The 23162-nt window shown below is 46.7% G+C and overlaps 2 protein-coding genes across 2 annotated transcripts; both read left to right on the top strand.

Moving 5' to 3' along the window:
* The first annotated feature begins 2289 nt into the window (after positions 1 to 2289).
* ccn1l2 (cellular communication network factor 1, like 2) lies at positions 2290 to 8040 on the top strand. Its single transcript, XM_068310429.1, has 5 exons — positions 2290 to 2532; positions 2613 to 2826; positions 3483 to 3845; positions 4183 to 4385; positions 5090 to 8040. Exons 1-5 carry the CDS (start codon positions 2464 to 2466, stop codon positions 5390 to 5392), a joined length of 1152 nt encoding a protein of 383 aa, XP_068166530.1. The 5' UTR covers positions 2290 to 2463; the 3' UTR covers positions 5393 to 8040.
* Positions 8041 to 8388: 348 nt separating this feature from the next.
* si:dkey-90l8.3 (LIM domain transcription factor LMO4-B) lies at positions 8389 to 11906 on the top strand. The gene is made up of 5 exons (XM_068310712.1): positions 8389 to 8687; positions 9879 to 10110; positions 10181 to 10277; positions 11074 to 11232; positions 11354 to 11906. Exons 2-5 carry the CDS (start codon positions 9896 to 9898, stop codon positions 11360 to 11362), a joined length of 480 nt encoding a protein of 159 aa, XP_068166813.1. The 5' UTR covers positions 8389 to 8687; positions 9879 to 9895; the 3' UTR covers positions 11363 to 11906.
* Positions 11907 to 23162: the final 11256 nt, after the last annotated feature.

Here is a 23162-nt window from a genome sequence, read left to right as displayed (position 1 = left end):
CCAACAAACAATGGTTGGCACATGTCCAGGCAGGAGTCTGCCAAACTGGCAACCCTTCCACCCCCCGTTGACTACCCCCACCCCCCGCTCCTGCATCAGTGTCCGATGCAGCCCGGCCAGTGCACACATCCTGCCTTTGTGGGCCAGGAATGCAAAGAATCCAGACTGCTGCCCTCCTCCACACGGCTGCCCGACGAGATGCTGCGCCCACCTCCCATCTCGCCCCCCAGCACTGCTTCACAGCCTCAGCGGTGATCCGTCTGCGTGTCTCTCTGCACCTCGTGGCTTCAGTCTGAGGTCGGGAAGCTGTTTCTGGTGGGACCAGATCCATGTGTCCACAGGTTTGCTGTCAGGAGCGAAGCCACCTCTGACGGGGTGTTTGGAGGATTCACTGCGGCTAACTGAGGTTAGCCTTTCTCAAGTGACAGTCATCCTGAAAGTTTCTGAAAAATCACGATCTTATTAAAACCCATAAACTGGTACCACCTGCAGCACATCGAGACGATAACGGATGATTTGTGACAGATGGTGTTTCAGGACCCCATAAAGCAGACGCTGATGTGGCCTCTTTACAGCCACCAACCTGATGGTTAGAACATATCTGACATGGCTACATGAAGGTGCACCTGTTTTCCCCGTAGGGTTGCCCCCTGAGGTCTCCACTTTCAGGGAATCCGAGCACACGTGACCAGATTTACTCTGTGTTGCGTTCTAGTTCCTGGCTGGATGCCTCCTGTTGACCACCATCACCACAGCGATGCTGTTTGACCATCATGTCTGGTCTCAGTACAGAGAAGCTGCTGCAAGTCAATGTCTGAAGGTCCGAACCAAAACAACGCAATACGAGTACAGTAATCCCTCGTGACTTCCCCTCATCGCGGATTTTTAGTACGTAGTCACATGATACCGTGCACGCATTCTATTGGCTGACGGCATCCTGAAGTGTGCTACGTTCCGTGAGTCTCGGACTTCCGTGAGACACAAAAGTGCTTTAAACAGTCTATCAGAATGTTTTAAAGGTAATACAGACAGAAGGTGGTTTAATATCAGTATGGGGGGGGGGGGGGTCAGAAACATTTAAATTACCCTAAATAATAAGATAAATAGTTTGTTGCTATATCACGGAATTCATTATTCGCGTGTGGTTCCTGGAGCGCGTTAACCGCGAGGAACGTTTTGTCATTAATGAGATGAACTTATAACCCCAACTACTTCAGAGTTTAGGGCTCCCCCTCAATCTATACCGTATGGAGAGGGGGGGGAGGGAGGGAGAGAGGGAGGGAGGGAAGGGAAGACCTTCAGTAAATTTGGTTTCCCATGTTTTGCAGCCAACACTGACTGCGAGGACCTTCCTGCACTCCAACAAAACACTCCAGAAGCCCCCCCTGAGATGACAATGGAAACGCAGAGCTTTTCCTTCCAATCATGGGAACCTGAGGATCGGCCTGTGATTCCTGGAACGACGCCCGATAGGAAAGAGGAGGGAACTCAGGTTGTCCTGACCTTGGCGTCCCACAGTCCACTGCGCTACGGAGAGGACCAGGGGGTTGGCGTGTGCAGGTGGAAGACGTGTTCGCAGGGGTTTTCTCCACAGCACCACACCCCCATCACGTTGAAGGAGTTCCCACCTCAGGGCTTCCCATCACTCCGACCCTACATCACCTGTGTGACCCCCCCAGGGCATGAGGAACAACCCCTCCGTTCGTCCATTACTTACTCCACCAAATATCTTCTCAACCGTTGCAGATAGAAAGATGAAACAAAAAGCACATTAGTCCAGCAGCAAAGGGGATGAAGATGAGATAACGATCTTGACCTTGAGAAAACTAGGTCAAGGTCAAATTTCAACTTTTGTACTCTCAGGAAAGCAATAAGATAGAAAGACGAGGGAGAAGGCCAGTAAGATCATTAAAGCTAGTGCTTTGATCTATGGTCTTAGACTGGCCTTCTCCATATGCACTAGTCTATGCACCAGTCAGGTACTACTTTCTACCCTGACCTACCCTGAAAGTAGGTCGGGGTATTTGTGGGATGTTGCATTCTCTGACTGCTTTGGTTCTAGTTGAACGTTTGTCTCTTACAGTCATGTTGACATTTTTTCTCCATCTCATATGTTTACAATTAGAGAGATTTGAACACGTCTCTGTCACGGCCCGGCCACCTCCTCCCTCTGGACACACTCCAGCCATCTTGAGGGGAGAGTGGATGATGTCACTCCAGGGGTGGGAGCATGTGTGTCTATAAGTAAAGGGCCCTCACAGGGAAACCTCTCTACGAAGCCAGGCTGAGCTGACCTGTGTTGACATCAACATACCAACCGGACTCTGGATACATTTCTTCTTTCTTCTTCTTTTTTTTTTAACCGAAGCTGGAAGTCTCTCCTCGGGATTGTGGGTGTTTTATCTGGATGAATGTGTTCTGATACCTGTGTAGGTTTCACCAGCGTTGGCTCGAGTCATCACGATGTGCGGCGCTTTGACTTGGCACCAGATCGTTTCGACTCTGTTTGCGTTCAGCATCGCTGCAGAGATCGTGAGTCCTTCTGATTCCTATTTGAAGATCCCACTGTTTCAGATCCTGACCTTGACCTCACCTCCCACCTGGCTTCTCAGGTGGAGGGCGACTGCCCGGCTGAGTGCTCCTGCACCCCCTCACCCCCGGTATGCCCTCCCGGCGTCAGTTGGGTAGCAGACCGCTGCGGTTGCTGTAAAGTTTGTGCTCTGCAGTTCAATGAGGACTGCAGCGCCACCGAACCCTGTGATCACATTAAGGGGCTACACTGCCACCTGGGGGCTGGAGGGGACCCTGAGAGGGGGCTGTGTCGAGGTGAGTGGCAGCAGCAGGGCTGACCAGAGGCACACTATGAAATGAAATGTAAAAAATGTGGGTTTAAATCACAATGAGACTTGTTTGAATACTGTGCAAGTAGGGAGAAATGAAAAGTAGGTAAAAGTAAAAGTTATTTTACAATTGTAAGGAATGACCAGATAAATAACGCAACAAAAATGGAAAAATCTGAGAAGAGAACATCTCAGTTGAAGGTTTCCATGTCATTTCTTCTCATCACATGTCATGGAATCTGGCTTTTAGACTCTGTCCTGTTGTAGGAACTGGCAGACAAGATGCTCAAATACTTTACTTCTCAACAAAAGTCAAGTCAACTTTATTTATAAATGACTGAATCACAGCAGAGGCTCTTTACATAGTCAGGAAAGAGAGGGAACCAACTGAACCCCCAAGTTCAAGCTTGGGGGTTCAGTTGGGCAGGAAGAATTACCCACTGGGAAGAAACCTGGGCCAGATCTTGCCCCAATGGTAGGGGGGGGGGGTCTTCTGCCTGGACAGGTTGGGGTAAAAAAGGAAATACAAGGTAGAAGACAGAGGGAGATAGTCTGGGTGGCAGGCAGGTCAAGAGGAGCCACACCCCAGGTCCAGGATGTGTCCGCTGTCCCTTCACACCTCTGGTGTCTGTCCACTGACAGCCAAGGCCCACGGTTTGCCTTGTGAGTTTGGGGGGCGGGTGTTCCAGCACGGAGAGGACTTCCAGCCCAGCTGCCAACACCAATGCACCTGCATGGATGGGGTGGTGGGGTGCATGCCTCTATGTCCGTACCAAGTGCCTCTGCCCAACTGGCACTGCTCCCGCCCCCGGCTGGTCCGGCCCGAGGGCGCCTGCTGCGAGGAGTGGGTGTGTGATGACGACAACCGCATCAGGGAGGAGCCCGAGGAGCCCACACACACCGCCTCGCCGGACGTCCAGCCCCTCCCCAACCACATCAGCGCTCTGCTGCAGGACCAGCTGCAACCGCGACCCCCCGCCGCCGCCAGAGAGGAAGTGTTCAGAGGTAGACCTCACGCCGCGTCCCAACACCGCTTCTCATGACGCTCATCACGGGTTCTCGGTTCAGGGTTTACAATCATCCAAGGAACATACATGTTCCAGATTTAATGTCTCTAACCAGGCTAGCCTGAACATTATTTTTGAGGCTCGAGTCACGCAGAAGAAACCAAACCAGAGACCTCTCACATCTTCATGCCCAGCTTTGAGGCAGAATAACATTACATATCATGATTTCAAGCTGAGGCCATGAACATATGGATCTGTTTTGTGTTCTTTTTACATCACACCGCCGTAAAAGTATTGAAAGTTGGGTCTTAACTTGTTTCTTGGCTGCCCCACAGAGATGATGTCATTCCCCATGCCTGAGATGTTGCTGGAACCCAGCTGTTTCCCACAGACCACAGAGTGGACCGAGTGCTCCACCAGCTGTGGGATGGGCATTTCCAGTCGGGTCACCAACAACAATCCAGAATGTCGCCTGGTCAGAGAAACCAGGCTGTGTCAGATCCGACTGTGTGAGCAGACGCTTCCTGTTCCGAACAAGGTGAAAACATTTGTGGAACATCAGGCGACTTGATCACAAACTGAGGAACTCTTCATTTAAGTTCTGATAAAAAGAAACTACCTAATAATTATTCAGACCTCGACGTCGGGTGTTGATGACTTCAGGCTTTACCTTTCCTCATTTCATGAATACACCTGATAACTACACCTGATCACATTTAAATCCAATTAGTATTCATGATTATATAACTGGGAGCTGGAAAATGATGATAAGACCAAGATAGTCAGATACCCAATAATTATGTGTGCAGTGTGTACAGTCACATAGAAATCTGTCAGTTATCATGTTTACTGTTTATTTGAGGCATTTAGAAATGTTAAAAAGTACTGATCTGTTCACAGACCATGGAATATATATATATATATATATATATATATATATATATATATATATATATATATATATATATATATATAAAATTATTATATATATACATTATATTTTATTATATATTTATTTATATTATATATGTATATACAGTATGTATATATATATATATATAAATATAATTATATATATAGGTTAGGTACATGTCGGTATAATCCTGCCTCAAACAAATGAAATGAATGAATAAATAAACGCTCTGGTCCAGGTGGTCAGTAAATACTGAATTATCTCTAAATGAATATTTCATAGGAGCTTTATGATGTCATTTTAATACCGTCTCTGTTTTCATCGTCCAGAAGGGGAAGAAGTGTCAGCGAACCATCCGACCGCTGGAGCCAATCAGAATGGCCTTTGCCGGATGCTGGACGGTGCAGCGCTATCGCCCTCGTGCGTGTGGAACGTGCACCGACGGCCGCTGCTGCGTCCCATCCCTCTCTCGCACCGTGAGGCTCCGCTTCCTCTGCCCCAACGGGGAGCGCTTCTCCAGGGACGTGATGTGGATCCAGCGCTGCAGCTGCCGGGGGGGCTGCCTCACGCTCGGCGGCCCCCCCGGGCCCTCGGTCAGCCTCCACAACGACATCCACACCTTTAGCCACTGAGGCCGACCCCCCCAGATGAAGACTCTGACTTGCTTGCACTTTAACCTCCTGATATGATGACATCAGTGTGTGCACAGTGGAGGTGTGTTTAAAACGTCTTTATTTATTGGTAACGTTGTTCCCTCAAAGGATGATGGGAAGGTTGTTCAGACGGTGTGTTCGTGGTAACTACAGTATTTTCCGTAACATAAGGCGCACCTAAAAGCCTTTAATATTCTCAAAAACCAACAGTGCTCCTTATACAGTGGTTCCTCTACTTACAAACGTCTCTTCATACGAAATTTTCTACTTACGAAACGCCTCAGCAAGAAAATATTACCTCTAGTTACGAAAGAAATTTTCGAGTTACGAAAGGTAAAAATACAGTATGGGCTGAGACTCCCATTTCCCACAGGTTCCTGAAAGCAACACTCTCATAGCTGCTCTGCCATTGGCTATTACCTAGCATCCTGGCATCCCATTGGCTCAGAGGGACCTCTGTGTGGAGCTAGATAGGTGTCTATGCAGCGTCCTCGTCATTCGGCCCTCGACCCATGAGGTGTTCTGATAGTTTTATGTAAATATATTAACTTTTAGAGTATTCACTATGGACCCCAAGAAAGTGACGGAGAAAAGAGGAAAAGAAAAGATGAAGAAAAGAGTTTTTTTGTCCGTACAAACAAAGCAAGAGATGATAGAAAAGCCTGAAAAAGGGATGAGTTTGGTTGATCTCACCAAAGAATATGGCCGTAATGCATCTACAATCACCACGTTATTAAAACAAAAGGAAGTTTAAGGAGTTTAAGGCGTCGCGTGGGTGGTTGGAGAAGTTCAGAAGGAGGACTGGAATTCACTCTGTTGTTCATTGTGGGGCAAGAGGGCATGAACCACAGAGGGCAAAAAACAATGAGGACAGCAGTTAAAAGGTAAATGACCATCATGTTTATTCTTTGTTTTTTTACGTTATGCACAACTCTCATTTATTGTGTAATAATCTAATCGTAACATGTATTTGTTACATGTTTTGATGCATTTTTATGCTTTATAAAACATTTATGTCTGAATTTTGGGGGGCTTGGAACGGATTAGGACATTTGCATGGAAAACGCGTCTCTACTTACGAAATTTCTTCCAGAACCAATTAATGTCATAAGTAGAGGTACCACTGTATATGGTGGCTCCGCGGTGCACTGGCGTCGTGCCCGGAGTGTCCCCCGCCTCACGCCCTATGCCGCGGAGATAGGCTCCGGCTCCCCGTGACCCGCTGCGGCGGATACAGCGGTGGTCATCTGAAGATGACTGACTGACTGTATATGAGAACTGTTCTAAATAGACCATTCAGTGAGTTCTCAGATGAGTTCTCAACTCTCAGCTGTAACCTCAATCCCGTGCGCTTTATCTGTGAATATTTTTTTAAACGGGTCCCTGATTGAAGGTGCGCCTTGTAGTGTAGAAAATACTGTAATGACAATACTGGTCTCACATGAGGAGGTTGACAGAATTTAGTGGTTATGGAATTCATGACGTGTGTGTGACGGTGTGGGTGTGTGTGGGAGAAAACGGATTGCTGTGCATGAAAAATGACAAACTTTCTCCAGAGACTGTGCTTCTATGTGTCTACAGAGCAGAGGTGAAAACATAGACTTCACTCTCGGTTGTGGAGTGGTAGATTCTAGGGATCGCCTCATTTTCGGGGTGTCATTTTATTTTTATTGTGTGTACGTATAATGATTTATTTTGACAGATGACATTGCATTATATATTATTCAAATATATAAATATATTTGTCTGTAAACTCCATTTAATCCAAATTAAAAAATGCATTTAGCTATAAAATGTATTCTTGGCTAATGTGTTAAAGAGGTTTTGTGTGTTCATGCAAATGCATTTAACTTAAGACTGTTTGTTTCACTAAATTTAATGCTTTTAGTAGAATCAGAGGCTGGAATTCATTATGAAATATTTAAAAATCATGCTTTTCTGGAGCCTATCCCATTAAGCTGTCCATGGGTGAGAGGTGGGGGACACCCTGGACACGTTGCCAGCACATCACAGGGCCACACGAAAGACAAACAGACCATTTGAAGCGATCGATTCACCTGAATGACTTGTTTTTAGAGGGAGCAGGAGAACCCAGACAGAACACACACTCACAGAAAGGAATCGAACCTTTCTGTGAGTGTGTGGTCCTCACAGAGTAATAAAATGCTTCCCTCTACTGGACGTCCGGTGGAACTACAGCAGGGTGACCGCTCGACACACTGACTCCTGCAGTGGTTTTTTAATCCTGAGAGTCCTTTAACATTATTTATTTATTGTGTACTTCACAAACTGTGACATAATAGTTTCTCAAATAAAACCCCAAAAGTAAAATTTGTGGTGGGTCATGGAGTAAAATCCCTTCATTAATGGACAACAGTCTGCAAATCAAGTCATTTTAGGGGTTAACAAAACAAATATAAGCGTTCATCTAAAATAGGAAAAGGATGAGACGCCGTGGCGACACCAAACTGGACAAGAGGAAAGGAAGGTCATGGGTTTGATTCACATCTCAACAGCAGAAAGAAATAAAAAATCACAGGCACACACTGTCACTCATTACAAACTTTCTTGTATGAAGTATTGGTGTTTAATTTGTGGAATAAGTGTCATCAAAAACACAATTTTTATGTATGCACAACAAACATACACATATTACACACATTATGTATTATCTATATATTCTATTTAAAATAATCTGTTTATTATCAATTTATTTGCATCAAGATGTTTTATTGATGCGGGAATAATGAATGGATTTGTTAAACATGTCTCCAACCAGCGTGTGTGTTTCTGGAGCCGTCGGTGTGTCGCGGGGTCTTGTGGGGACCTGAAGGTGTGAAGGTGCATATTAATAAGCGACTATAAACTCATCAATCATGTGGCCTGGGGACACGCCCCCTGCTCTCCTATTGGCTGCTGAAGGCTTGCTGTCGGCTGCGCGCTGCTCTCGGTGACTTAAATCGCGTCTTGCGTAATTGGATGAACATCATCGTAAAGAGGAGGACAGATGGAGACATGTCCGCAGACTGACAGCTGCTGCGTCATGTCCGCCCCGCGTCTCTCCGTGGACTGACTTCTGGGAGCTGGATGCTGGGGGGTGGGGGGGGGAGCGTTCTCTCAACTATCCCCGTCCTGGACTCCATGCTGCTGCGTCTTCCTGCGGACCGATGCGCTCCGGATCGCGTCGGGTCTGAGTCCGTCTCCTCCGCTCCGACCTGTGGTGAAAATCAGCGTCTGGAAGTTTAGCGCGGGAAGAAACCTTCAGCTCCCCCAGGTAACGGCTCTCTCCCCCCGCGAAAATCATGCGCGGAGCCGCGGACAGAGAGTTGGACAAAATGCTGTACTTGTCTGTTCCTCTCTCCAAATCAGGGGTTTTAATTGTTTGTGAATCGATTACACGAGTGAAGTATTGGGTCGTAGGACTACAGAGAGCCTCTGATAGATGTAATGTCCTCATTCTTTTATTTCTGTGTTGTATAGATTTGATGTGACATACTTTAAAATCTTTATTCCTGCCCCTCAGTGCAAAGGATTTGTATGATTATCAGCTTGATCCAAATCTGAATGTTTCAGGTGAAAATAAAAGCCTCGTCCTCATTCCTGTGAGACTTACTGAACTACTGTATTTCACACCGCCTGTGCTCTAAACCAGTGGCCCCCAACCCCCGGGGGCCAAAACTCCTGTAGATTACTGTACATCCGTTTTACTTATTTCAGAGTCTAAAGATGTTTTATTTTGAAAAGTGGCGTCTGTGAAGGACACACAGGTGAATGCGTGCGCCTGTGCCTCTTGACAGGTCAGGGTCACGTGACAGGTTACCAGCAGTTACCCCTAAATGAAGCGCCCACAACTGCCCCAGTGTTCTGGATTAGAGTCAGGGCAGATTATCCTGAGACCCCAACAGAATCTTGATCCCTGCTTCCATCCCCTCCTCCTGTCTCTGAAGTGGATTTTCTGCAGAGACTAAAGAAAACCGAACGAGTCGACCGGACGTCTGAACACACTTCAGGTGTCATTGTCTCCGTTACCCCCAGATCAGAGGCCCCCCACCACTGATTCATTACTGTAATGATTATTATTGATTGATTGTTGACCCTTGATTGATGATCAGTATTTGTCCTACGGTGAATGAACTGATTGTAGGTCTCTATATTTACATAAACCTGATCAGGGCCGTCCCCTCGCTGACAGGTGTTGTTCATCTATTGATGGATAAAGGTTGTTTATTGTCTGATGTCGACCTTTGACATCAAACCACTGATTTAGGATCAGACTCCAGCTGTCCTGGAGTGTTAACGGTTATCCAGCAGACCAAGACGCTCTGTTACATGTTGTCTGAGGGGAACCGCTCCCTGGACACAAAGGGGGCCGCTGGTTTAAACCGTACAATCTGAGAGACTTCAGTCTCAACCTGATCTGGGTTTAGTTGCTCCTGTCTCAGTTGTTGGATTGATTTGTGTTCAGGAGCGTCCCGGACCAACATGGTGAACAGCCAGACCCCGGGCGTCCCCCCGGCCCCCAGGTCGTGTGCCGGATGCGGCGGGAAGATCTCCGACCGCTTCCTGCTGTTCTCCATGGAGCGCTACTGGCACAACCACTGCCTCAAGTGCTCTTGCTGTCAAGCCCAGCTGGGGGACATCGGCACCAGCTGCTACAGCAAAGGGGGCATGATCCTGTGTCGCAGCGACTACATCAGGTGAGGGGCGGGGCGGGGAGGGGAGGCTCACCTGGAGAACTCAGTGTGAGCTCTCTGCTGATGTGTGCAGGCTCTTCGGGCACAGCGGCGCCTGCAGCGCCTGTGGTCAGTCCATCCCAGCCAATGAGATGGTGATGAGGGCACAGGGGAGCGTCTACCACCTCAAGGTGAGGACCGAGTGTCACCTCGCTACCACGCCCACTTGTTGGGTAGGAACGGGGGGGTTTGTTGTGGAGAGATGAGAGGATGATGTGAATGTACTTAATCTAGGTAGTCCTCAACTTACGAACACAACCATTTCCCAGAGGTTGTTTGTAAGTTGAATTCCTCGTAAGTTGTTATTTATTAAATATCGATCCATAATTTGAGGTTATGAAATACTTGGAAAAATAAAAATCTGGTTTACATCATTTCACTCAACTTGACATCTGTTGTCCACAAATACTGGACTCTAAATCTAAAACTCACGTTACTGTACAATAAATCAGAATAAAATCATGATATCATATTAAAATCCGTACATATATATTTCCAATATCTACAGTTAAGCGTCACTCGTGATTCACGTGATTGTTCATATCCAGATTAGTTTACAGTAAACTTTAATCCTGATAATTTAATCCTTGAGGAGAAGAAGAACACATTTTGAAGGAAGTGCGTGTTGGAGCTGCTGGAGCGCAGCGGTGCTGCTCAGCGGGGGTTGTGGTAGAAAGTGGAACTGCAGGACAATTGTCGGATGTGGCGGCACACGTTCGTATCTCTGAATGTTCATAAGTTGAGGACGACCTGTTGTGTCTTTCTGACTGAGACAAGCGAGGATTCACACAAACATGTATGAGACGTTTTAACAAGTTTTTTAATAACTTATTTACTATTTGTTCCTGCAATGTGTGTGTGTGTGTGTGTGTGTGTTTAGCGTCACAGATTGCGATCAGTGTGTGACTCTTTTTGCCGTGTCCCCAGTGCTTCAGTTGTGCCACCTGTAGAAACCGACTGATGCCCGGCGATCGTTTCCACTACATCAACGGAACGATCTTCTGCGAGCACGACCGACCCGGCGCTGCCTTGCTCAACAGCCACCTGCCTCCACTTCAGAGCAGCTCCGTCCTGACCGACCAGAAGGTGAACGAACCAACGGGGGGGGTCGTGTGACCACATATGAATCTATTTAACGTCTGTCGTCCATCCATTCCGGGTCTCTCTGGTGCTGCTGGTCCGACTCTTCCTCTCCTCTCGTCCACAGGTTTGCTAAGAGATCGCCTGTTTCCAACGGCGTCTCTTCTTTCCGAAGCGCCGCTCTCCTCCCGTTGTGTTGCTGTTGTCGTGGATACATGCCCCGCCCATCCTTCCTTCCTTCCTTCCTCCAAGAGGACACGATGCATCTTCTCTGTCAGACTAGATTCAGTACAAAGTCCTGTTAGTGTTGTGTTTAATGTGCATCATGCAGACTGTCGGTACACCAGCAGAGGGCTGGACTCTGGACGGAGCGCCAGCTGGAAGACGCTTCACTGAAACTTTGACGGACTTCTGTAGAATTTCCTTTTTGCCGTGTGATCTTATTCCTCCGGGGTGTCGATGCTGAATGACTCCTCTCTCTTGTACATGTTAATCTGGACTCTCAAGGAAATCAAACCGCGTTGATGTCACCTAGGATCCCTTTTCAGATGTCCTGCACAGAGAACTGAACTGACCCGGGGAAGGTTTACTTCTTTTTTTATTTCTTTTTTCAGATGGTTGTTCAGTGTGCTGAAAAAAAAAAAAGTTGCAAAACAAAAATCGTATTAAAATAATTTTCTCGTAAGGCGTCACGAAGTGAAGTTGGCGTTGGTGTTGGAACCTAGTGTGATTGGGACCGCCTCGCTCACTCTCCTCTACCCTGGGTGGTGAAAACATGCCTTGATTACCCAGAGGAGGGGTATTAGCCGTTTACCGAAGCAATTAAACATGAGCCCTGTATCTGTGCTGCTGGAGCCCCTGGGAGTCTGAAGTCAGGGCATATCCCGTTGCTGACTGGCTCAGTGGCTGCCTGCCTGCCGCTAATAAAGTCTAATCTGAAGGCAGGCTAATTAACGGGGAGCGGCCCCCTTTACATCCAGGGCATTTGGAGCAATCTGATGTATTTACTATTTACCATGTTCCAATTAACGCTCCCGCGCCGCCCGGTTCGTCTGCCGTCACGGCTCTTTGTTCTCAGACTCTCTCCTGAGCCGCGTCTAATTCTTCCTCAATTCTCCCTTTTAATGCTATTTAAAAACTTCTCAGCGTACCGTCGGCAGATGGGAGAGAGAATTAGTGCGATTCCAACAAGACAGTTGCCTCAGGAAGGGCATCCGGCGTTAAACTTGTGCCAAATCAAACATGCGAATCAAACCTATGACTTCCATCAACAAGGTAGTCAGAGACTGTCCGCGACACACCTGAATTCAACATTCTACCCTGACCTACACACTTTTGTGCCTCTGGCTTCCTGGAAATGTTGCTGTTGTTGTTGTTTTGTGATCATTTCTCATCAGGTTTCAGAGATGTGGACCTAAAAAGGTATAAAAGTGCGCCATCGTTCCTCTCGGTTAACGCTTTCCAGGAACCACACACGATTAACGAATTCCACGATATCGGTACAACCTATTTATCTTATTATTTACGGTAATTGTAAACGTTTCTAAACCCCCCCATACTGATATTAAACCACCTTCTATCTGTATCACCTTTAAAACGCTCTGATAGACTGTTTAAAGCACTTTTGTGTCTCACGGAAGTCCGAGACTCATGGAACGTAGCGCACTTAGCCAATAGAATTGCACGTACGGTATCACGCGATGAGTACAAAAGTTGACACTTGACCTTGACCTAGTTTTGTCAAGGTCATCATCTCATTTTCATCCCCTTTGCTTTCCTAGTAATGTGCTTTTTGTTTGGTCTTTCTATCTGCAGCGGTTGTGCAGATATTTGGCGAACTAACTAACGAGACGAACGCACAAACACTGACAGTTACAACACATCACCGCTTTGAGGTAACAACGATGCACGCCGTTATCAGGGCAGATGATCGTATCTGCCCCACTTTCACACCTTCGGCATCAAACTCACACCTTAATGCGCTTAGCTTCTTCAAAAAAAAGTCCCACTTGTGGTGGCGGGTGCTGATGCGGCATCAATCATTTATTACACGTCTGATCAAATAGCGTCATGCAAATTCATTAGCTTATGCAAATCATCACAATTACAATTATCTCTGTGGTGTTGGTGGAGAAATAAAAACCTCGGCACATTCCCGAGTCCCACCACACCACGAGTTACACTCCGCATCCAAACTAATCAAACCTCATCTGCTTTCTCCTAATTAGCCCGAACATTTTCAGATGCCAATTAGCAGGTCTCATGAAAAGGCTTTTTGCCACGAGGCGTTGTCTTTTATCGGAGCCTTTGCAGGTGTGTGGCTCACCATGACGTCCGTGTCACAGGAAAGTGTTTATTCCTGCTAATTAATCATATTAACACGTGCAGATGAGTGTAATTGCCTGAGCTCCTCCACCTCTCACTGTGTGAAAACACAAGATGATGCCAAGATATTTGTACGTACTCATGATGAAGAGGACAGATGAAGGCTCCTTACAGTGAAATAGATCCAAGATGGCCGCGTCCATTCTGGTCAGGTGACGTGTTGGTTCCAGCTCCACGTCAGCCGTCACCGTAAAACCAAAGAAATAGTTGGAAGTGATTCAAACATGTAAGTAGAGTCAATTTTCTGGTTGGTTGTTATACAGTAGTGGATTATACATTCAGTAATGATGAGTTTATACATTAAAGTATGAGATTTCTCTTTAACAATTCATGCTAGTCTAGTCTTATTTTATCATTTATAATTCATTAATTAATTATATAATTTATTTAAGCAGGTAAGTCAGTTTAGAACCAGTTCTTTATTTATAATAACAACCGAGCCACGAGATCATTTAAAGAACAACAGTGTACTCGAATACTTTTTGAAACTGTAAAGTCCGACAGCACAACTTCAAATGAGCACATTTTTACTCTTTCAATGCCGCTCAAGATGCTAAATTGCATTGACTCGGTATTGACTCCGCATTAAGGAGTATAAAGTGACCCGCTGACCTGTCGTTAGTCATGATCTGAACATCTTTTTAAAGGACAGGATCATAGTGGGTACCATAAATAGTGTGAATGCTGCAGAATCAATCAGATATAAGGGTGAATCTTGTAGATATTTATTTGATGAATATATTTTTTGACACTGAAATGGTTTTATGGCTTTAGTGTCCATCGGTGAGGTGTGGTTGTTACTTCTGCCTCTGTGTGAACTGTCTGTTATTCATGTGACCATTTGTTTTACTGAGGATGTTTTCATCAGCGTCTCCAGTCCAGAACTACAAACATGGAGAGAAGTGATGCGTGTTTAAGGGATGTAGGTGTGAAACCGTTAGCGTGAAAGCTGCCGACTGCTTGTCACCATTAAAAACCCAAGAAAGGAACCCAAAGGTCTGTTGGGCGGTGCATGAAGTCTTCGTCAGACGTGTTTGCGGTGTAGTTCCAATCCCTGAGCACCAGCTGACTAGTCTAGTTGAGTAGTAGCTGCAACATTTACCAGCATGCAACTTGTGTGGACCCGAGCGTGTTTAGCGTGTCCTCTCGGCGGCGTCTCGTCGTGTGGGAGTGAAACACGAGACGACGCTGGAACACACAGGAAGTGAGGCGCGTCGCAGCCATAACTCACCCCCCCATTAGCGGGAGAAGTGTGACGACAAAGAGCTTCACAACTCCGAGCCTCACGCAGGAATGTCATGGAGGGGGGAGGGGGGGAGAAAAGTTCTCCTGGCCAATCGGAACACTTTGAATAATTAAAGTGATCGGCTTAATTAGCTCAATTACGTTAATTTGACCACGGAACACGGCCATATGGTGAAAGGAAACAAAAGAGGGGGGAACTAATTAAAAGTAAAATAATGAGGATTTTAATTAACTGGCTCCCCAGACAGCAGAGCGCAGGGATCAGGAGCCCGCTCCCATAATTAAAGCGCTGCAACGCTGGCAACATCTCTCCTCTCTTCTCCTGTCTGGGAGGGCTGTACCATCTAATTAAATCTGTAAATAAATTAGCAACATGGAGGGTTCCTGCTTGACTTAACACCACCTCCCGCCCAGCCCCCGCCCCCCGACAACAGGCTCACCTTAGTTTCGTCAGCATCGGGCTGAGGTCCCCACAAAGCTCACCACCGGACGCACACACACACACACACACACACACACACACACACACGCTCCTGAGAAAATATCTGTTTCTAAATGATGGTGTGTGTGTGTGTGTGTGTGTGTGTGTGTGTGTGTGTGTGTGTGTGTGTGTGTGTGTGTGTGTGTGTGTGTGTGTGTGTGTGTGTGTGTGTGTGTGTGTGTTCGCCTGTCATTCCCTCAGGTTGTGTTTTGAGGCTCTGACGTGGACAGGAGGCCGGAGCGGAGCTGACAGCAGCATCGCCTCCGTGTGTTACACGTGTTCAGGCTGCAACACGCAAACATGTATGTTAACTCCAGCCATCTGGCGCTAATAAATACCCTGTACCTTTAGCCCAGCCTCCCCTCTCGCTGCCCCTGGCCTCTTTTGCCTGCCCCCCCCCCCCGGCCCCGCCCCGTGGAAGCAAGAGCTTTTTCATTAAAAATGCAGTCAGATTGACGAGAGACTGATTTGCATATTAAATTAACGAGCACTCACGAGCTCTCGCTGCCAGCCCCAGGAAACGAGGAGCGAGCGTCGGGCTGACGTCCCCACAACGCTCACCGCCGGACACACACACACACACACACACACACACACACACACACACACACACACACACACACACACACACACACACACACCCTCCTGAGAAAATATCTGTTTCTATATAGACTTAGAATATGCTTAACAAACTGTGTGGTATGCAAATAAAGAGATTATAATGAAGTTTAGTTAAAGAGATAAATTGACATTATTAAGGGCGTCTATGGAGCTGAAACAATGACAGCACCTCAGGAGGGCACCTGTTCTGCCCCCCCAGCCCTGAGGGGATCGGCTCACCCGACCCTACAGTGTATTTACTGCTGTACTGGAAGCTGTTTGTGAATTATGGAGGAAAAAGAGAAAATAATAAAGGCAGGACTCGTTTAAACAGATCCTTCAGCTTTAGGAAGGCCAGAATAAAAGGGGTGATCAGTAAGTCTTTATTTAACCTTTAGTAACCAGGTGAAACAGGTTAACAGCAAACATTCTTATTTACAACTGTGGCGCGGAAAGAAGCACAATCTCTTGAGGGACGGGAAAAAATGGGGTTTATATAAAAAAAGGTAAAAAGGTTTTTTTTTGAGGTCGATGATCACCCAAAAAGAAAACTGGTGATTCCAAACAGCTGAACGTTCGTATTTAATACAAACTTATAAATCTGTGAAACATTAATTTTCTGTACCGGCCACGACGGTGAAGATGAAGATGTCCTGGTGAGGCCTCAGTGCCTCAACACAGGATTTAGCCTCATGCTAACAGTCTAATGCTAACAAGCTAATGCTAACAGTCTAAAACGTAACATGAACACGTCACGGATTCAGATTTCACGTGTCATGTTAACATGACGAAGCAGATCTGACTCGGTGGACAGTTTGCTCTGATGCGGATGGATGGACGGATGACGGATGATGGACGGATGATGGACAGGTCGTTTCCATGGCTACTTCCTGTCGGAGGAACACTCCTCACGGTCTCTCTGGGCGGGGCCTCACCTGAGCCTCACCTTCATCATTAGAGGGGGAAGCTCCTCGCCGTTGTCAGATGAGCGTCGGGGGAACGAGCTCCCTGTTCGTCTGGAGACAGTTTTCACTGTGGGGGGGTGGGAGGGGGCTCGTCAACCCCCCATTCCGGTGAACCAGGTGGAACACACGTGCGTTCATTAGCGCCCTTTAATGAGGAGCAGATGACACAGTGCTGCCTGTCGCTCTGCAGCTCTCACACAAAGACAGGCTGGTGTCTTCTGGGGGGGTGGGGGGGTCGTGTTGATTCTCAGGCAGTTACAGTCACACAGACAGCTCCACACGTGAAGTACATGATACGTATGTACACGCTCTCCCTCCCATTCAGGCCTATGGAGGAGGTGGGGGTGGGGTCTTTCACCTAGAAAACTAGGTCAAGGTCAAATTTCAAATTTCCTGTGAAGGACAGTCTGAGTAAGACCATAGATCAAAGCTAATGCACTTTGACCTACCCTGAAAGGTCACAGCTATGCACTTGTCAGGTACTATTTTCGGGGTACCCTCCTGCTCGTGGCAGGATGCTGCGGTCCTGGACCCCCTCGGCCCCCTGAGGCCTGTCCACTCATTGGGTTTGAGTCTTAAATGTATTTTCTAAAGTTACAGTTCGATTGATAATCCTGTTCAAGTCCCGATCAACACGTACCGTAAGCGAGACAGAAGTGGACACCGCTCCGGTAAAGATGTGGGTAATTCATCTGTGGTTAGACACCACCCACCACCAAGCAGCCCCCCCTAGAACTCTGAGATGGTTTGAGCAGAACTGGATGGTCAGAGGAGAAGCAGCTGAAATGTCAGCATGTGGCCTGAACGTGTGTGTGTGTGTGTGTGTGTGTGTGTGTGTGTGTGTGTGTGTGTGTGTGTGTGTGCGCACAAAGCTTGGCATTTCCGACAGAGATATGAGCGAGAGGTGTGTCGCCTTGATTCAGCCGGGGAGGGGTGCGTTCAGTCTCTGCCTGAGAGTTGTGATGGGGGTTTTCCTGACAGGAGTGGGGCCGTGCTGCTCCACAACAGGTTCTGGGTTCAAGCCCCCGTGGCTCTGCTGGGTGCCTGGTCCTCAGTGCCCGGCTTGATAAGCAGCAGCGTTTGTCACCTCTTCACTCCAACCCCCACCAGTTGGAAATGCCAGCACTGAGCCGGGGGCACAGCTCACTCAGCGTGGCGTCACCCCCTGAACCACGGGGCGCCCACGCTTCTTATCAGCACCCACACACCTGCCCAGCCACCACAATGGAAGCAGATGATGGGAAGCCAGAAAGACAAGGAACACAAAAGTGGTTCACCAGACCACATAGTGGTTCACCAGACCATCTAGTGGTTCACCAGACCATCTAGTGGTTCACCAGACCATCTAGTGGTTCACCAGACCATCTAGTGGTTCACCAGACCATCTAGTGGTTCACCAGACCATCTAGTGGTTCACCAGACCATCTAGTGGTTCACCAGACCATCTAGTGGTTCACCAGACCATCTAGTGGTTCACCAGACCATCTAGTGGTTCACCAGACCATCTAGTGGTATCTAGACTGTCCCTCTGTCCGGAGTTTGGAGGTGTGGCGGATGGATACATCAGTGAGACCAGATCTCTTTCTTTACCCCATGTTGGCGGATGGATACATCAGTGAGACCGGATCTCGTTCTTTACCACGTGTTGGCGGATGGATACGACATCAGTGAGACGGGATCTCGTTCTTTACCCCGTGTTGGCGGATGGATACGACATCAGTGAGACCGGATCTCGTTCTTTACCCCGTGTTGGCGGATGGATACGACATCAGTGAGACCGGATCTCGTTCTCGTTGGTGGAGCTCAGACGTAGCTCGTGTGTTCTCCTGACTTTTGCGTTTCTTTCCATTCTTTATCATTGTTTACGTAACTTATACATAATTAATTACACACAGGTAAAGTCTGTGTTTCTATTGGTCAATAAAAAATGTTGTTGTTTTTTACAATTTAGGGGGTTTGGTGCTTTTTGATGAGGCTGGAATGGACTGAAGTGATTTTAGCTGTCTGTAAGCCTGTCGTCACAGATTCAGCTGGTACCTGGAGCTGCTACTGCTGTAACTTCTTCTTTGCATGTGTGGACAGAATATGTGTGCACACAAGCAGAGTTTTCAGCGTATATATGTGTGTGTGTGTGTGTGTGTGTGTGTGTGTGTGTGTGTGTGTGTGTGTGTGTGTGTGTGTAATTTTGTGTGTAATTGTGTAAGCCAATGAGGAGCTGATAAGCCTGGTGGAGCCAGACGGCAGACACTTCAAGATGTCTGGATGGATAATGAAAGGAGAGTTCTACTGCGGCCCCCACTCCCCCAAACTCAACATAACACAACAACACATTCATGGTGTAATTTGTGACTCCAGTGGTGAACTGTACACACACTAAATATTCCTTCAGGAGAGCAGGTAAACAGATTGATCTCTCCCAGCTGGGATGGCAGCTAAAGCTCAGCTTGAGTCCGGGTCTCTGATGCTATCAGAACGTTTGCTGTCATCACCATCCGAGCAGAGTGGTGCTGCAAGAAAAGTAGTTCCTCCTTCCCATGTAATGTATATCTCCAGCGTGGGAGAGGAGATCTAAACACACACACGTCTGCTGAGCATCTGTGCTGTTTGAGGGCGATCAGAGAACACTGAGGGGCGTTATCTCACGGCTGTGGCGTGAGGTCAACACGCTTAGGGCGTGTCTGAATCCTTATTGAAACGAATCATCCGTCGCGGCGCCGTGTGACCGCGGCCTTGGAGGCAAAATCGGCTGCAGAAAGGGTTAAAAGCTAATTGATTGTGTTTTGTCGGCGCGCTCGAGTCGTGTCTCCGCCTTGTGCGCGTGACCATGCGTATCTGTGAACAAGGACATCACAAGTGCTTGTCAGATTGAGTGTGCGTTTCTCGCCCCCATCCCTCCTGTCTGTGTTTTTGAGCTGGGAGATGAAGCCATCTGTACGAGTCTCTGGAGACTCCGGACTCCCCCGTCTCCGTTCCGTTCTCTGCTACCACTGTAATGGGAAAATCGCACCGTCTTTCCGCTCTAGTTGGGATTGGCAGCGTTGATAAGCATCGCAGGGGCAATTAGAGGTGGGAGGCTTTCAAACAACACTGATCCATCATTGGGGGCTGATAGTCCTCAGGATACACCACTGTGTTGAACATGAGGTAACGAGGTAAAGTGCAGCGTTTGGGCAGGGCTACAATCTCGCCAAATAACATTTTTGTCATGGTTGCATTGATCTGAACAGCATGCACGTGCAAGAAATGTTCATCTGGTTTTATTCCTTTCTGTTCCTTCGAACAAAAAGGTTTTTCTCTGCTGAGTCGGGCCTCTGTTTGGATGAGTATGATGAGTGTCATTGTCACAGCAGGCGTCCACAGGCACAGTCTTACCTGTCTTTCTCCCAGAGATGGGGATGAATGAGGGAAATAGCTCGCTGTGCTGAAGTCCCTCGACTAATTACTGTTAAAAGGTCTGATATGACTTGGAGATAAGGCAGAGGGAGGGGGGGCAGCAGCTCAGGCAGACACAAGTATGAAGGTGCAGAAGGGACTGGGGGCATTGTTTATGTGCAAAGTGAAGTGGACCATCACAGAGCGAGTCAAGAAAAGGCCGTGCAAGTGATGGAGGGAAATGATTAAAAGTGAAAAAATAAAAGAGGGGGGGGGGGCAGAGCTGCATTCCTGCATAGGACTTGTTTCAGTAACGGGACACTTCCCCGGAGAAGAAATGTATGGGACTGGTTTCCAACCAAAACCTGCATGAAACACGTTTATCTATAAGACGGGCAAACTCTGCATATTCCAAATGTAAGATGTTATTTCACAAATACAAAATACATCATGCTTCAGAAAATAATAATCATCTTATGAATACAAAAATAAAATTAATCAATCAGCTTTTATTTATATAGCACTTAATCGCAGCTGGAGATATTTCAAAGAGCTTAACAGATAGAAAGCCAACATGTGACATCACAGAGTTCTCTACTAGACGGTGTTCTGGGTTCTCTCATGGGTTCTCACAGTACAGGAGGGCATTATGGGACATTTTGAACAGGAAGTTGTCTGCCACCCAAACCAGTTAACGCAGGAAATCACCTGAAAGTGTTTGAAGGAGTGTTTAACAAAGAATTGGCTGCAATGGATGAAGCAGGAAGTAAGTTCCTGTGAATCGCACTGGACTGTCGAGAATCACGTAATGAAGCAGTGACATGTTGCAGGTGGACTTGAATTCAGCGTGTTTATCCTCATAATGCATGCTGTAATGTAAAGTGTCAGACCTGTCATGGCCACAGGTGTCCAGAGGGCAACTGGATGCCTGACCAGCTGTATGTGGAATGGAGCAGGGGATACACCCCACCTCTAACGCTTTAGCCTGGCTAACGACCGATATGTCACATCAATTAAAACATCATTTATCCCTTTAAAGCCAAGTGTGTCCTATTTAATACATTTTTATGTTCAGTATTTGAGATTTTTAAAGTCATAAGTTTGATATAATTTTCCCCAGAAAACGCAATGTATAAAAAAATAAAATCCTGATTTAGCAAAAACCACACAATAAATTTACCACCACATACATTTACCAGAAGGTTCCATTTAAGGCCTTTTTTTCATGTAAATGAAAGGTCTGGACGTTTTTGTAGGATGTGTTTGATTGGTGCACGTTGTGTCACGTGTCAGCCTGGGGGGATGGTAGTCAACCCTGATGCTTTGAAACCAAACATCTAACATCTGGATACTTGATTACACACTGCTAGAACACTAGAATGGATATGACGCTGTTACATCATCAATAACATGGAATAATTCTTTGAACATGTCTCAACATAACAGAGGACTAACTATAGTCCCTCCCAAATCCATCATCTTGTTGACATCACTGCAGGCTGTCTAAGACCAGCTGGAGACTCCGAGCTCAGGGGTCACAGGAGGGGCCCCTGGTAGTCTGGGCCAATGGCAGCAGAGCTATGGGATTAAATATAAACTTTATTAAAAAAGAAATTGTTCTGTCTGCTCTTGAACGTGAGATGGTGTCTGCCTCACCTCCTCAATAAGAGAGTTTGATAACAGAAAGGTCTGGAACCAAACCTGAACTGTGGGGCTGTAGACCTCTACCGGGGCAATACGGACAAGAAATGGTGGGGCCTGGCTATAGGTGACTCTACAAATAAGATGAAGGATTTTAAATTCTATTCAGGCTTTAACAGGAAGCCAATGCAGAGATGTTAGCACAGGACTCATGTGAGCCCTTCATGTGGTTCCTTTTAGAACATGAGCTGCCGTGTTCTGGATCAGCTGAAGATTTTTAACAGATTTGTTGTGGAAACTTGACAGTAATGAACGAGACTAATCCAAAGGAAGTAACAAAGGAAAGGACTAGCTTTCCTGCATTTTCATGGGTTAATTTATGTGTGAACAGAGGCAGTCCTGTTTAGATGGCATGCAGGTTGACTACATCAAGAGAAAAGAACATTTCTGAGATGGGCCAAGAACCATGAATTCAGTTTTATTTAAATCTAATAGCAGGAAGTTTTGAGACACTCTGTGGAAAAGATTCAGGAAAATCCATCCATGCATTTCACACTTCCAGGCTTTAGCTTTCTAGTCCTTATTATCAGACTATTCCAAAAAGACTCTGAAGACTCTCCAGCTGATCCAGAATGCTGATGCATGTGTTCTGACCGGACGCAGTAAGATGTCAAATCACTCCTGTATTGATCACTCTATAATGAACAGTGTTAATAAGTCTTTAGTAATCAGGCAACATTAAGACCTGGTAGGACCCTACTACCCATCCAGAAGATTACCCTCTCAAAATACAGTTATTTGTGGTCCCTAGAATCTCCCAAAGGAGAACGAAGGCGGTTTCAGTCGAGGGAGCAGACAACCTCTGTAGATGGAACAGTTGGCTTACAGGGTTTCTTTTTCATAAACATTACAATTAAGTTCAGCTTGTTGAAGTTTAATGGAACAATAAATTCTTATAATATTATAATAAAGCACTTTGTTTCTTCGTTTTGCAGTATTTGCGTCTGCCCCAACAGTGTGAACTTTTCAGCCAGTTTCCACGTCTGAGCAGTTAATCGTCTTTAAGCGCAGAGCAATTTGCCCCACCTTCGTTACAACGCTCACCACCAGTTCTCATTTTAGTCGTGCACCTGGGCTCAAAACTCACATTTTAGGAGCCACCAGGTTCATATAAAAGCTGTAATAACAACAGCTAGGTGAGTCGGTGGTGCTCCGTTCACAGCACAGTGCTAATTGTTTAGAAATGA

Source organism: Antennarius striatus, chromosome 3, assembly GCF_040054535.1.
Source record: "Antennarius striatus isolate MH-2024 chromosome 3, ASM4005453v1, whole genome shotgun sequence".
In the NCBI taxonomy this organism is placed as follows: domain Eukaryota; kingdom Metazoa; phylum Chordata; class Actinopteri; order Lophiiformes; family Antennariidae; genus Antennarius; species Antennarius striatus.
The sequence above is the reverse complement of the archived record's forward strand: the minus strand, read 5'-3'. Positions and strand labels throughout refer to the sequence as shown.